The sequence below is a fragment of the Procambarus clarkii genome, chromosome 47 (assembly GCF_040958095.1).
Source record: "Procambarus clarkii isolate CNS0578487 chromosome 47, FALCON_Pclarkii_2.0, whole genome shotgun sequence".
Classification (NCBI taxonomy): domain Eukaryota; kingdom Metazoa; phylum Arthropoda; class Malacostraca; order Decapoda; family Cambaridae; genus Procambarus; species Procambarus clarkii.
Window position 1 is genome coordinate 23681314 of NC_091196.1, and position 15952 is coordinate 23697265.

Below are 15952 nucleotides of genomic sequence, written 5' to 3' on the forward strand. Positions count from 1 at the left end.
CCTACAACAATAATATGTTTCAATTAATACCAGTTTTCACCTTGATTTGACTCTCCATCCCTCTCTCTCTCTCTCTCTCTCTCCCTCCACCCTCTCTCTCTCTCTCTCTCTCTCCCTCCACCCTCTCTCTCTCTACTTCCCTCTCTCTCTCTCTCTCTCTCTCTCTCTCTCTCTCTCTCTCTCTCTCTCTCTCTCTCTCTCTCTCCCTCCACCCTCTCTCTCTCTACTTCCCTCTCTCTCTCTCTCTCTCTCTCTCTCTCTCTCTCTCTCTCTCTCTCTCTCTCTCTCTCTCTCTCTCTCTCTCTCTCTCTCTCTCTCTCTCTCCCTCCACCCTCTCTCTCTCTACTCCCCTCTCTCTCTCTCTCTCTCTCTCTCTCTCTCTCTCTCTCTCTCTCTCTCTCTCTCTCTCTCTCTCTCTCTCTCTCTCTCTCTCTCTCTCTCTCCCGTCCACAACAAAATATATTAATATTCATTTATGAGCCAAATTTTGTCTCGCAAAACGAGTTAATTACTCGTAATATATTGTGTTGTCGTAAGTAGAGGCTTAGAGTAACATATTTTTGATCACGCCACAGCCTCTCCATCCCCCCTAACCCCCCCCCTTAAACCCCCCCCTAACCGCCCCCTAACCCCCCCTAACCCCCCCTTAACCCCCCCCCCCCTAACCGCCCCCTAACCCCCCCTCCCCCCCCGACACACATACATCCTACCCCAAATTACTTGGTAGAACACAACAGTTTTTTTTTCGCATAATTTTATTTATGGCCTCTTGGGCCTGCATTAGTTAAATCTAGAGATACAGTATCGTAAATAAGAATATATAAATAACCACTAAATTTGATCTAAAGCCAAGTTATAAACAAAAACTTTCTATTTAAGAAAAAAACTTAATTACGAATCCAAGTAGTTAAAACAAATATATGTAAACATTTCCAATGTAAATTATATTTATATATCTATGACACTTGAAAGAAAATATCAGTTCTTCATCCGGGTGTAAACGATTTACGCTAAGAGATTAATCCTAAGAGATTAATCTCCCTTCACGCGATCATTAGCTGGAAGGAGTGGGAGAGAAGCTGTCAGATACACTTCTCACATTCTTTTGTTTCCACCCTTCTAGTTATTCCTGGGGAGGGAGGGAAGGAGAGAAGCAGGGACGTGGGTGAGAGAGAGAGAGAGAGAGAGAGAGAGAGAGAGGTTGTTAATTATCTAGTTATTCCCCCTATTCCTCTGTAATTACCCTCTATATATCCCTAATTACCATCTTCACCAGGATGCTTATTATCCTTGAAGCTCGGATGTTCCAGTCAGTATTGAAGGTAATTGTTACCACTTGAAAATGTAAACATTGAAATAACCAGTTTGGTGTTGCTCTTAGACCTCTCAACCTCTGATGAGTAATTAAGGCCTCCACAATTGCTTACAGACCGACTAATAAGAATACTTTGGACCTTATTATACTCCAGGACCAAAGTAAACTAGCAATGTATACACATTAAGCACGGTACATCTCTCGGTGTATATACATCGAGAAGCAGGGTACGCCACTCAATGTTTATATATATACATCCCTGTTATTGTACCTTTTCCGGTAGGAAATATTGAAAATAGTATTTTGTCAATAGGGGAAATTGCAAAAATTACATAGGGAAACTTTAGATATTAATCCAACCAATACTGTATATACTGTATCCATACTAATCCAATAGTGTATATGCCTCCTCTATACTAGAGGTATCAACTTAAATAAATAAATAAATAATAAATAAGTTTATTCAGGTAAAGAACATACATACAAGAGGTTTTTACAAAAATTGATAGATTTATCATCTAGATGTATCATCTGATGTGACATCTAGATATCTAGATGTTACATCTCGTTCCCCCTTTTTCTAACACGGGAAACTATACATATGTGTATGTGTAGAAAACATAGACATATTGGGTGCTGTTGTGAGTGTATGAAGACTGTTATTGGAGGTGAACATATTAAGCTCGTCGAGGCAGCTGGGATATAGATAATTTTGATTCACGCCACAGAATATAATAGCTTTTTTATGAATTAATTTAATAATAATAATAATAATAATAATTTTTATTTAGGTAAGGTACATACATAAAGAGATTTTACAAAGTTTGTTGGCTTTATAGATAGAGCTAGTACATACAATGCCTAAAGCCACTATTACGCAAAGCGTTTCGGGCAGATGTAATGTTGAATAATGACTCTTTTTATGTGAATCTTGATAATAGTGCAAGGAGTACGTTAATTAATACTCAGGAATGTTAGCAATTGTTAGTCTCGTCATATTAAGTAGTAGAATGACAGCTCTTGTAGTTTAATTCTCTTGTGTCGATCTTGAATGAATTATAGTGCCCGAAACGCATTGCGTAATAGTGGCTTTAGGCATTGTATGTACTAGCTCTATCTATATATTAATCCATTAATGTAACATCACTTGTATGTATGTACCTTACCTGAATAAACATATTTATATATATTTATATTTATTTATATATAAATAGTCATTAGTAAACGTTGGTGGGTGTTAGTATTAAATACTGTAGTTACGCCAGATAAATTAATTCCTAGTGGCCAGTTAAGTCCCCTACGTCCAAAAACTTGTGTTCTAAAATTCATAGCGACTCTCAAAATGGACGTGATGTCCCTTTTCTATGAGTAGGTCCTCTTGCTTCGTTAGTTTCGGCCCAAATTTTAGTACATCATTTTACATCAAGCACATCAAGCCTGATCTCGAAGGCTGTAGTTATTTTGCAAAACGACTGACTGTTTACTTTGATAAGAAAAACTAGGATGATCGTGGTTCATTATTTATAATATCAAGTTGAAGTCAGATCGACTAGAGGCATCCGGAAAGCATTAAGAAACGTTATATATTTCTTTTGTCTGTCCTTAATGCATTTATATTTCGTCTTCTTTAAAAGAGTTTTCATAGAAAACGTTCATCTCTATTGCCTGCGTAGACTTTGCAAATTCCATAATGTGAATACATTCAGAAACATTTACTATGTAAATCTGTTACACTTTAACACGTAATGCAATAGATCAATGTATGTTAAAGCGGAATACTGTTCATAACTAGTTTTAACGCAAACCATGCGTACAATATATATAAGATTTGAGCTCAGTTACGGAATAATTGTGGTAATGGTAAACAAACCCGTCTTGGAATATTTAATTGAGTGCTGTGTCTTCTAAATAAAGTGCTGTCATACAGGCTAGTGTATCTTCGTGGTCAAGTGCTCTCTCTCTCTCCTCTTCATCGACCTTTAGCAGGCTAAGCTTGCCTGATGTCACCAATTACAAAACAGCTCCTGTCTTTTCCTCTCCCACCTTCATCTAGAAAACATTTTGAGACCGTTGGTGAATGTGTTGATGTCAGTGGCTAGGTTTCTTTACATCACGATTGACCTCTGTGAAGTAAGGTAATTATCGGGAGAAAGGGCCAAGCCAGCACGAATAAATAGCCCTTGGAAAAGATCCCAAGGCTCAGCCACTTACGAAACCTGTTCATCTTTCAACAATTATGGCGGCTTTGCTTGCCTGTGTTGAACAGTTTAGGAGTTTGGAACTTCACCAAGCAAGTTTATTACTGTTATAAATAACCTCGTATTGCTCCGGGGCTCATAAACTGTTTACTAAATGTAAACAGGTTTCGTCAGTGGATACGTAAATGCTTCATGAATCCTGACCTGGGATATGAAGGAGGGAAGAAACGATGCCCAACCCTTTGGACTATCGAGGATCGAACGCCGACCTGCAAGAAGCGAGGTCGTAGCTGAACCAATCAGTCCAAGTGGTTGGGTCAGACCTAACTGAACCAGACCTAACCTATAGTTATTATCTGAAGCATTTACTGAAATATCCACTCCTGGGTTCATGAATTGTTTCCGTGTCACCTAAGTGCCTCTTATCAATATCATGACGGCTTAGTGGATGACACTGAGATAATAATATAGCGTTTAAGTGCCAAAATGGTGAGTTTGCGACATCCGAAGAGCTATGAGGATGGCCACAACAATTAACTTGGTCATAGTTCTTCCATTTTTCCTCCAATCTCGCCCTCATATCCCAAGTACTCTGCAAACTGGCTTCACACTCTGTCCTGATAATTATCCTGGATAATTATACTGGATAATTATCCTCCTAGAGCTTCAAACTCCACGAATGGTTCAGCAAATGCAAACTAATCCGCCATTGTCGTGACTAGAGAGATTCTTCTGCCAAGGGGAGCCCAGAGCACCGGGGTTCCTCCTGCTCTCTCAGGATAGAGTGAGACTCACCTACCAGTCCAACCCGAGAGGGTTAGCCTGGCACAGAACCCTGTAGGTTGCATCCGCCAAACCCACGTCGTTAAATCTAGACGGTTCCAACCGATAGACGACTGGATTGTTTTGGTCATCCTGTATGGAGGCTACAGAGGAGACCGAGCCAGCGGTGGTGTAGGGGGACCCATCGCCCCATACCATGGGTGTGCCGATGATTCCTGGTCGGCTTAGATCCACCAGCACCTTTGTACCTGGTAAAGGATAACAGTTACTTGTAAAATTGACCGCCTGTTATAGGATCACGGAACTGAGTCGCAAATTTTGCTGTTGCATAAGAAAGATTATGCAATAGTCTTATATTTATAATATATAACAATAAAACAAATTCATTATGTGTTTGCGTACCCATATAATTGTCCTCGCCTTACTGTACTTGCAACGGTTGAGCTTCGGAAGATAACCAGTCACTCATCCCTGGAACTTCGTTATCTTCATCTGCTCTCTGGAGTTCTGTTATTCCTGCAGTTTCTCCATGTCCTTGTATTTAGTTGCTTTGCCACCTTACATCTCAAATTAAACCATGGGTTCCTTCTTTGCACCTCATTTAATTTCCTTTCAGATCAGGACAAAGATGCCTTCTGCTTCCTGACACCTCTGGGTGATGTAGTCCATCATGTCTTGTACAACTTTTTCCCAGAGATCTGTTTCACATGATATTTCTATTAATGTCCCATCTCTTCCTAATTTTCCCTTCAGTATAATAGCCTTTCGGTTTCAACTCCCTTTCCTTGAGTAAGATATTCCTTCTTCCATCATATTCTCACATTCCAATACATTCTAATCACTCATTCCCATAGGGAGGAAAATCTGAGTTCCCTCGTGTCTGGCTCGTTCAGAGTGAATATCAGGTCTGTCTGGTTTGATATTTCTTATTTTTGTGGGACCCCTGACATGATGGTTTATAAAGTTACTTGTTGTCCCGTCTGAAAGTTTAACTCTCCATGTTCTTGTGGTGCTCCTTGTGGTTCTTTGTTCTCCCAGTCTATCATTCTATTGTTGAAGTCTCCCATGATAAGCTGGGCTTCCTTCAGGCAAAATCCCTGCAAACACACATCGCAACAGTCCCTATAATTTCCCTAGTTACAACTTGTAATAAAGTTGTTATATCTTGTTATAACGTTTTTATAATGTATTAGAAGGTTGTTGCAACTTGTTAAATGGCTTGTTACAGTTGTTGGGTGTTAAACCTTGCTCGAATGTTGTAGAAACGTCGTAGTTTCGTCGTGTTTTGCCGGGAAGAAACTGCTCTTTCTTTATAATAATGATTTGCCATACTGTTTCTGTCGTACTACTGTCTGGGTAGTCTTTATTTTGGTGAGTGTTGTATAGTACCACTGCTACTACTTGTACTACTACTATCTTTGGTCCTCCCATTGTCATTGTGCCCGTTATATAGTTTCTGAATCCTTCGTAGTCTGCTATAACCATCTCGAAACTCTAGTCGTTATGTGCAGGGCTTCTCCTTCCTTCTCCTTCTCTTCCTTCGTTCTCTTTCGTCTTTTCACTCCAATCTGAAGTCATTGAGTTAAGGGACCGTGATACCCCCCGTTTCCTTCTCTCTCTCTCTCTCTCTCTCTCTCTCTCTCTCTCTCTCTCTCTCTCTCTCTCTCTCTCTCTCTCTCTCTCTCTCTCTCTCTCTCTCTCTCTCTCCCTCCCCTGTGTCTCCTCCTTGCTTCTGCTTCCTTAACTCTCTCTTTCCTCATAATACCCCTTTGCAGAATAACATTTTTGTGCCCTGTCAGATGCAAAAATTTGTTCTTCTTAGATGTGAGGGCCTCTTTTGTAGTCTCTTTTGTGAAGATCATCTTTATTAGTCGATTTCTTTCCTCGCTGTAACTTCTGAACCTGTAAAACTTTCTATACAGCTTTCAGCCCCATCATCAGGATCTGTGATACAGCGGCTCTGTCCTTCTATCTCCACTACTCCTGATTGGAGCAGCTGGATAATGCACCTTGCTGCTTCCTGTGAAGTGGCTGCTTTCATGGCTCGACTTGAGCCATGAAAGTCATGACTTGAGCCATGAAAGCCATGACTTGAGCCTTTTCACAATCGACTTGAGAACGGTCCAGGATGGACCGAAACGTCGTCATCCCTTCAACTTCTAGTGTGTGGTCTGGTCCACTCTTCATGGCTCCGTCTTGCAGTCTGGATATTTTAGAGTTGTCTCGTTTGATTTCAATGTTTTTTGAAGGTTGATTTTTTTCATACTGGGTCTGAGTGGGGGTTTCCTTTAGGCATTTTACGGTTCACTCTGAAGGCTTTCTATTTGCTTCATTTTTTCAGCTGTTTAGTGAATTTTTCCCGTTTTCGGTTCATTTCGTTATAAGTTTCTCTCTCTCCCTTGTGTGTACTGTTGTCCGTCGATCATTCTTCTTCCCTATTATACCATAGAGGGTTAGAAATATTTGAGAGACTGGAACAGAGAGAGAGAGAGAGAGAGAGAGAGAGAGAGAGAGAGAGAGAGAGAGAGAGAGAGAAAGTGTGTGTTTTGTGTGTGTGTGTGTGTGTGTGTGTGTGTGTGTGTGTGTGTGTGTGTGTGTGTGTGTGTGTGTGTATGTGTGTGTGTGTGTGTGTATGTGTGTGTAATTACTTAAGTGTAATTACCTAAGTGTAGTTACAGGATGAGAGCAACGCTCGTGGTGTCCCGTCTTCCCAACACTCTTTGTTTGTGAATTTTCTTATATTTCTTCGGCATCTTTGTTTAGTGTGTGTGTGTGTGTGTATGTGTGTGTGTGTGTGTGTGTGTGTGTGTGTGTGTGTGTGTGTGTGTGTGTATGCGTGTGTGTGCGTCAGAACACGCACACTGACATTAGACTATCACACGTGCAAAATACATAAGAAAATACATCATAAAATGTTTGAACACACCAGAATATCAAATTACAGAACACTCCAAAGCTTACCATTGGCCAGTTTCTCGGCAGCATTAAACTGAGCAGCTGTCTTAAGCATAGCAAGACGGTGTCCAGGCACCCTGGCACACAGATCCTTCCCCTCGCTGTATACGTGGGTCGTATAGGAGATGAAATACAGGAAGTTGTCGCTCCCTAATCCATAGCTGAGACCCACATGTGAATCTGTAAAGAAACAGGAAGATGAGGGGAGTAGAAATAGCCTAAGCTACTCTATCCCTTTGAGATGTATTTATTGCTTATCTCAATAAACATACTTGAACTTGAACTTGAACAGCAAGATAGGAAACAATTAATGAAATTATTCTTAAAATTCATGTATTTATGACTGTATTAGAGGATCTAAATGTCTTAAAGGGATTGTATCAGGTAAACCTAAGCAGTGACTCTTTGTTAAACGATCCCAAGGGCTATCGAGTCCCCAGGCCCAGGGAGTGTTGACTGAAGAGTCCAGAGACGCGTGTTCGATCCCATTGTATTGACTCATTATTTTCTCAAGCTTCATGTTCATGGTGCATAGGATGAATCCTCTGAGTCAACTTCAGGAGGCTGAGGTAGAGATGATGATGCTGGTTGTTCAGGACAGTATGTAGTATGTGGGAGGAGGAACTGCTCATGCTGAACACAATCGATTCGCCGGATACTGGCGAATCCTTTCGTGTCCGGATACTGGCGAATCCTTTAGTGTATGTGGGAGGAGGAGCTGCTCATGCTGGACAGTATGAAGCATGTTGGAGGGGGGGGGGGAGCTGGTCATGCTGAACACATCCACTAGAAAACACATTAATCTTTCATATTAATGGAGAGTATTTGTATTGTTAAGAACAGTTTGTATCGATTTCCCAGTAGCAATATATTTCCGTTCAATTGTTCAAGTGTTTTGAACATTCTGCACGCATGGATATCTTCCTGAGAGTGGAAGGCAGCAGCCTGTCTGTCCGGTTACTGGCTTTGGCGTCCGGATACTGGCGAATCCTTTCGTGTCCGGATACTGACGAATCCTTTCGTGTCCGGATACTGGCGAATCCTTTTGTGTCCGGATACTGACGAATCCTTTCGTGTCCGGATACTGGCGAATCCTTTCGTGTCCGGATACTGGCGAATCCTTTCGTGTCCGGATACTGGCGAATCCTTTTGTGTCCGGATACTGGCGAATCCTTTCGTGTCCGGATACTGGCGAATCCTTTCGTGTCCGGATACTGGCGAATCCTTTCGTGTCCGGATACTGGCGAACACTTTCGTGTCCGGATACTGGCGAATCCTTTCGTGTCCGGATACTGGCGAATCCTTTCGTGTCCGGATACTGGCGAATCCTTTCGTGTCCGGATACTGACGAATCCTTTCGTGTCCAGATACTGACGAATCCTTTCGTGTCCGGATACTGGCGAATCCTTTCGTGTCCGGATACTGACGAATCCTTTCGTGTCCGGATACTGGCGAATCCTTTCTACGGCTTATCGGGTAGAAACTGTACAGGGATATATGATATATGAAGACACTAATTACACCACGGGGTGATATAGTGGGTTAAAGCCTTATAGCCTTATAGCCACTACACTATAAGGAGTAGTTTAACAATGGGTGTGCTATAGCTTATATTTTTTTTCTAGGAGGGGGCAAATAATTAGATGTTTAAGATATATGCAATAAATTTTACATTTATTTTTAACACCTGCAGTTACAGTTGTTAGCGACGTCTCAAAAGAAAATAAATAGTAAGGAATGAACATGAATTTGGGGCAAAAATATCTGAAGTCATGCAAAACAGAATAAACGTAATTTGCATACATGATTATTTCTTTGCTACACGAAACTACAACGTTAATGCAATGTTCGTACAAGATCTAACATTCTTAACAACCAATATAACACGTTGTTACAACCTTCTAACATGTCATAAAGACATTATACCAAGATGTAACAACTTTATTACAAATTGTAACAATGGAATCATAGGTACCGTTACATTATTAGCAGGACGTGAACTTTTAAGGATAAACTATTGACTAAAGAACAAATCCACAAGGGCCGTGACGAGGATTCGAACCTGCGTCCGGGAGCATCCCAGACACTGCCTTAATCGACTGAGCTTAGTGTGATCTCTGTATGTTAGGAATTGACTATTTTTATGTCGACTTTTTATGTTAGTAGCGAAGTTGGATTATTTATAATAAAAATCCAGTTGGCTTATAGATGCTCACCTGTTAAAAAAAAATAGTCTTTCTCAGCTAACGTTATGGATTATTAAACTTTCAGACTGCTAATGTTATAATAACATTAATTTGAGCCCTGAACACCGCACAGAGTTCGATCTCCGAGGTTATCGCTCGTGAGGTGAATGTATTACACTATTGCCCCACAATAACTAGTTGTACAAAAGACTAGAATTGATATTCAATTCTTTGGCAAGAATTGAGTTATAATTGAGTTTGCAAGGACACCATAAATTTAAAGTCATTTTAAATTTGGTCAAATTTGGTCAAATTTAAATTTAAGGTACATTGAAAATTTAAGGTACAATTTAAAGAAAATTTAAGATTTACATATATTCAATACATATGAATATGTAATAATGGACAACTATAGGCACACAATATATTTTGAAATCTGTGATCCGCTTGTGAAAGAATTAATAAAAAATAATTCACAAGGATATATAAAAGATTATTCTTCATTAATAACTTTGGTTATCTTGAGGTTATCTTGAGATAATTTCGTGGTTTAGCTTCCCCGCGGCCCATTCCTCGACCATGCCTCCTTTTTATTACACACCCCCAGGAAGCAGCCTGTAGCAGCTGTCTAACTCCCAGGTACCTATTTACTGCTAGGTAACAGGGCATCAAGTGTGTAGGAAACTCTACCTATTTTATTTCCGCCTCTACCGGGGATCGAACCCGGAGCCTCAGGCCTACGAATGTAAATCCCTGTCCACTCAGCTGTCAAGCCCCTTTGAAACACTTGTGTATTTTCTGATCTTATTCAAAGTCAATACAAATTACACCCAAAATTTACCTTCCCAGAAGAAGTAAGTTGACTGTGTGATATTGAGGAAAATGGAGGTTCTGGGACTTATTGCAGACAGAGAACACAGTACTGTGCCGTCTGGTCTCTCCATCGCTGCTGCTGCGATACACTGACTGTGGCACCAACATGCAGTACGACACTCACCTGAAAACACGTCCTTAATGATTACTGATATAGAGATTGTATTTCTAAAACTGTTTTCGTTTTCAGTGTGGTGATTATCCAAAGGTTACAGAGACGAGTGTGTGTGTGTGTGTGTGTGTGTGTGTGTGTGTGTGTGTGTGTGTGTGTGTGTGTGTGTGTGTGTGTATGTGTGTGTGTGTGTGTGTGTGTGTGTGTACTCACCTAATTGTGCTTGCGGGGGTTGAGCTTTGGCTCTTTGGTCCCGCCTCTCAACCGTCAATCAACTGGTGTACAGATTCCTGAGGTGTGTGTGTGTTTAAGATGGCAGGAGCTGGTCAACCAATAATTACATATAATATATATATATATGTAAAATATAATATACAAGCGTTCTTACATTCTTGTATAGCCACTAGCACGTATAACATTTTGGGCAAGTCCTTAATCATATGTTTCCTGGAATACGACCCCGCCAAATCGTTTAGCAACCAGGTATCAGTTTTACTGTTGGGTTAAACAGAGGCTACAGTTAAGAATTTGCGCCTAGTAAATCCTCCCTGGCCAGGATACGAACCCAGGACAAAGTGCTCGTGAAACGCCTGGCGAGTGTCTTAACCACAACACCACGGGGACTGTTATATTTAGGAATGTCTAAAAAAGAATTAAAAACTTTTTCCTCACACTCTAAAAAATTAATAGTACAAAACGGGAATTTCTTGGGTCCAACAGAATATATTGGGACATTTCACCAAAATAGTAGCTATAAGTACTTTCAATTTAGGCAGATGGGCTGAATTATCACAACTCCAATAGTTTGGGGAAGTCATTAGCCCGGAGAGAAGCAAACCATCATGGATCAGCCAGGCATTCCATAGCCAAAGAATCAAATCAAAGCAATTATGATGACACAAGACCATAATGCTCCAGTAACTTACAGCTGTTGGCAAGGGTGAAGTTGGCAAACACGTCCTGTTGACTGAGACTCAACCCCTTCGCCACCAGGAAGTTGCCCAGGGCAATGTTCCTGACGTAGGAGATGGAAGGCTGACCTGCCTTGACCAGAAAGATCGTCCACGTCCCTATCAGTACCACCATCATCATCTTGTTCCGACCCACCATCTTGGATTACTCAGACTGTCGTTCCTGAAACAAGTGAATGGTATAGTTGGTGGTCCTGTGGCAAACAGTTGTATCACCCGTAACAAACTGGAAGGTTCTCCTCTTTTCTTCTTTAATTCCCCTTTAAAAAGCATTTTAACTTTCGTCAAATGTGTTATGTACTAATCTATGTAACAATGATCACAAAATCACTGATCCAAGTATGGGAAAAACCACATTGCAAAAACCATGATGTGGGGTTTTTCCGTGTACTAATCTATGTGGCTGGTAACCACTAGTTTAGTGGCTGCCAGGGAGGAAGCTATCAAACAAATTGAAAAATTATAGCCAAACATGTCAAACATGTCTCTAGTCCCAGATTAAGTGGTTGCCAGAGTGCTTAATAGAAAGTTTTGTAAGCCTTTGTCCTGAATATTTAACTAATCAATAAGAATCAAGCAACGTACCTCGTAGAGGCTTACTAATGTGGAACATATTTTTAAGTTCAGAGATAGATCTCTTCCATCAAAAAATTGGTCAATTAGCTTTACAACTATTTTGAGGAAAATCGCTTTAATTGATAATCGCAAAATACATTCGTTTGCATCTTGAAAAAGACATATATTAATCGAGGATTCACGAAACGGTTTTACTATTCTTGTATATTTCAAACAGTTAATAGCAGGAAGGATTGCGACATTCTTTATCTTGACTTCAGCAAGGTCTTTGATACTGTGCCTCATTACAGATCATAGAAAGGTAAATCCTAATGGTATTGGAAGGGTTGTGCTCCTGGCTTGGATTAGAGCTTGGAAATTTAAAAGAAAAGTAGAGTTAATATACATAAGTGGAGTAAAGTCCAGTTTGGTGACTGTAATAAGAGCCATAAAGCCCTGTCCTCGTGCCTCTGTTATTTCAGCACATTCTTGCGAACGTTCCCAGCATCAAGAAACTGACGTACTAAATTGCCCTATCTTAACCTACCAGAGGTCCCACGAACATAAAAACAGGAGATTATATCAATTTCGTGACCCATCTTTTTCTAGTACGACAATTTTTTGAATTGGGAAAAGTATACGTCAAAATGTGATGTGCTATTTGAAGGATGGGTTGGTTATTTACCATATATGAAAATGACTTAGACACAGGATTGACAAGCAGCATATGGAAATTTGCAGATGAAATGAAAATTGGATTGTGAATAAGTGCTTGAAGTTACCTCAGTATAGTTTTAAATATAAATATGATTAGAACCATGACAAAACAGATTTTCTGCATTCTGTTCTATAACGTTCTGTAAAGCGTTGTAGTACGTTTTATGAAACGTTTTATAGAATCTCTGCCTATCTAAGTTGACCAGACCACACACTAGAAGGTGAAGGAACGATGATGTTTCGGTCCGCCCTGGACCATTCTCAAGTCGATTGTGCTTTAGCCACGTTATTGTGACTCATCGTCTGCCTATCTAACATTGTGTAAAACGTTAGAGAGGAGGAGATAAGTAGATAGTGCTTGACAGCTAAGCACATCTAGATGACTACTTTTATGCGAAAAGACACACACACACACACACACAGTTAATTCAGGGTAGTTAATAAATGGAATCCATTAAGCAGTGTTGTGGTGGAGGCTGACTCTACACACAGTTTCAAATGTAGATATGATAGAGCCCAATAAGCCCAGGAACCTGTACACTAGTTCATTGATAGTTGAGAGGCTGGAACAAAGAGCTGAAGCTCAACCACCCACAAGCACAACTAGGTGAGTATGCAACACACACATACACAAACATCGCATACATTATACACACCAAGAGAACACAGGGCCATCACAATTTAAAAGCCCTATATACCAATTTGATTAATGTGTTAAGCTCTTGGGACAGCTTACTGCTACGAGGTAATCTTGTTGGCTATAACTCGGTTCACTATATAACCTTTTATGTTAAAAGGCTGCATTGTAACAAATAGGGAACATTGTGTAAGCTTGCATGAAATGAGCTTAGTGTTGCAATGAAGCAAGCTCTGAAAACTCTAAAACTGTCTTCGTACCATAGATCAAAATATATGGATTAAATACCTAATAAATAACATCCAAGGTACAATAGAGTTTTTTGATGGCAAGAGAAGATTTAAGTGTGAATATAAATACTGCTTTTAACAATCTTCTACTATAACCTGAAGTATTGTATTGTGCCACAGTATCGTATAGTGCCAAACTACGCTACCTCGTGCGTTTGCTCACCAGACAGACTGTTCTGTTGATCTACATCTATTCAACCTTTCAACCTTTCAACCTTTCAACCTAACAACAAACGTGTTCCTAATGCACAGGAAATGTGAATATTGTGAAGCATTTTTTTTTAATAGGTTGCATTTGGTACGTTGGTTACGATACGTAAATAATGCAACCTATTAATTGAGAGGACGGTATGCATTGTAACACCCTCACATCGGCTCTCATCAGTTGATTTTCTTAATATTTTAATATGAGGGGATAAATAATAATAATTCTGATAATTATTCTGTTGTCCATAGAATCCAAACTGCAACCCCCAGTTATGATGGCTCTCGAATCTCGGTGCACTTACAAGGTTGAGCCTTAGCTCTCAAGCACCGGCTTTCCACCTAATTGTCAATTAATTCGTTGAATTCCTCATAGTTCTTCCCGTATTTCTTTATTGAATTCGCCGCTACAATCCCATGTCAAAGGCCTTTTCCTTTCTTTGTTAATCTTATCACATATTCCTTCGTGGTATATCGCCCAAGCACTTGGGTCGGACGGTAGAGCGATGGTCTTGCTTCATGCAGGTCGGCGCTCAATCCCCGACCGTCCACAAGTGGTTGGCCACTTTTCCTTTCCCCTGTCCCAACACAAAGCCTTATCCCGACCCTTTTTCCAGTGCTATATAGTTGTAATGGCTTCGAGCTTTCCCCTGATAATTTCTTTCCCTTCCCCTTCCTGGTGTCTATGGCTCGTCTTAAGGTCTACGAAACTTTGTGTTAATCTAAGGTCAACCAGTGTCCTGTAAGGTGCTGTACATGTACGAGGTATTGCATAGGTACAAGCGCATCAGAGGTACAAGGGTGCACACAGGTACAAGGGGCAGCACAGGTACAAGGGCGCACACAGGTACAAGAGCAGTACAGGTACAAGGGTGCACACAGGTACAAGAGCAGCACAGGTACAAGGGCTCACACAGATACAAGGGTAGCATAGGTACAAGGCAGCATAGGTACAAGAACAGCACAGGTACAAGGGCTCACACAGGTACAAGAGCAGCACAGGTACAAGGGCTCACACAGATACAAGGGTAGCATAGGTACAAGGCACCATAGGTATAAGAACAGCACAGGTACAAGGGCACACACACACAGGTACAAGACCAGCACAGGTACAAGACCAGCACAGGTACAAGACCAGCACAGGTACAAGACCAGCACAGGTACAAGGCAGCATAGGTACAAGCGCATCAGAGGAACAAGGGTGCGCACGGATACAAGTGCAGCCAATATACTTAATAATTAAATACAATAAGTAATAATAGTAATACAATATAAGTAAACAGAAAGTCACAATAACAGGTCCCAACCCACACATCTAAGAATAAATTAAATCCCAGACCATTATACAAAATTGATATTAGTCCCAAAACAGACCGAATCGTCATCAATTCCTTTAACTTTTATGTGGCTTGGGTACCATATCAACCCCGACATCAGCTGAGAGAATGTATGTAATCTCTTTAAATATATCCATCACCTATGTCACCTAATGTAACCCAGTAGTCCTTAACAGGAATACAGGAAATCCAGGAAATCTAATCTTGTATACAATAGTAAATCTTGTGTTTACAAAGGTACACACAAGATTCCCACACTATGAAGTACCTTAGACGCCTCTGAAGATGGAGAGACGTGCGACTGGTCCACGCGAAGATACTCAGCTATGTCGTCAAGAAGGAAGGAAGGGGGTGGCGGGTCAGTAGCGCGAAGGTCTGATTGGTTCTGACTAAACGTTCTCCACAGACACACTCCATTCTCTGTAAAGTGGCGCCTCGCACGTTCCTTTATTTATAGTCGCGTGTTTAATCTGCCTCAGTACTATACTGTTCTGTCGACCGGCAAGAATTATTGTTGCAATTTGAGCATTGTCTGTCAATATTGTGTGAGTGTGTGTGCAAGCGTTTATTTGCACGTGTGAGATATATATATATATATATATATATATATATATATATATATATATATATATATATATATATATATATATATATATATATATATATGTCGTACCTAGTAGCCAGAATGCACTTCTCAGCCTACTATGCAAGGCCGGATTTGCCTAATAAGCCAAGTTTTCCTGAATTAATATATTTTCTCTAATTGTTTTCTTATGAAATGATAAAGCTACCCATTTCATTATGTATGAGGTCAATTTT

At 40.4% G+C, this 15952-nt stretch overlaps 1 protein-coding gene across 1 annotated transcript; it reads right to left on the bottom strand.

Moving 5' to 3' along the window:
* Positions 1 to 1740: 1740 nt before the first annotated feature.
* On the bottom strand, positions 1741 to 15511 carry LOC138350716 (uncharacterized). The gene is made up of 5 exons (XM_069301927.1): positions 15402 to 15511; positions 11349 to 11556; positions 10279 to 10434; positions 7258 to 7431; positions 1741 to 4544 (listed from the first exon to the last, which is right to left on the bottom strand). Exons 2-5 carry the CDS (start codon positions 11530 to 11532, stop codon positions 4309 to 4311), a joined length of 750 nt encoding a protein of 249 aa, XP_069158028.1. The 5' UTR covers positions 11533 to 11556; positions 15402 to 15511; the 3' UTR covers positions 1741 to 4308.
* Positions 15512 to 15952: the final 441 nt, after the last annotated feature.

Bases quoted from the DNA above. Each gene is read 5' to 3' on its own strand.
- LOC138350716 (XM_069301927.1), bottom strand. From the start codon at position 11,532: ATGGTGGGTCGGAACAAGATGATGATGGTGGTACTGATAGGGACGTGG. The intron at 7,432-10,278 runs GTAAATTTTGGG...GTTTCTTTACAG, and splicing joins AACTTACTTCTTCTGGGAAG to ATTCACATGTGGGTCTCAGC. The intron at 4,545-7,257 runs GTAAGCTTTGGA...ATCCTTTACCAG, and splicing joins TGCCGAGAAACTGGCCAATG to GTACAAAGGTGCTGGTGGAT.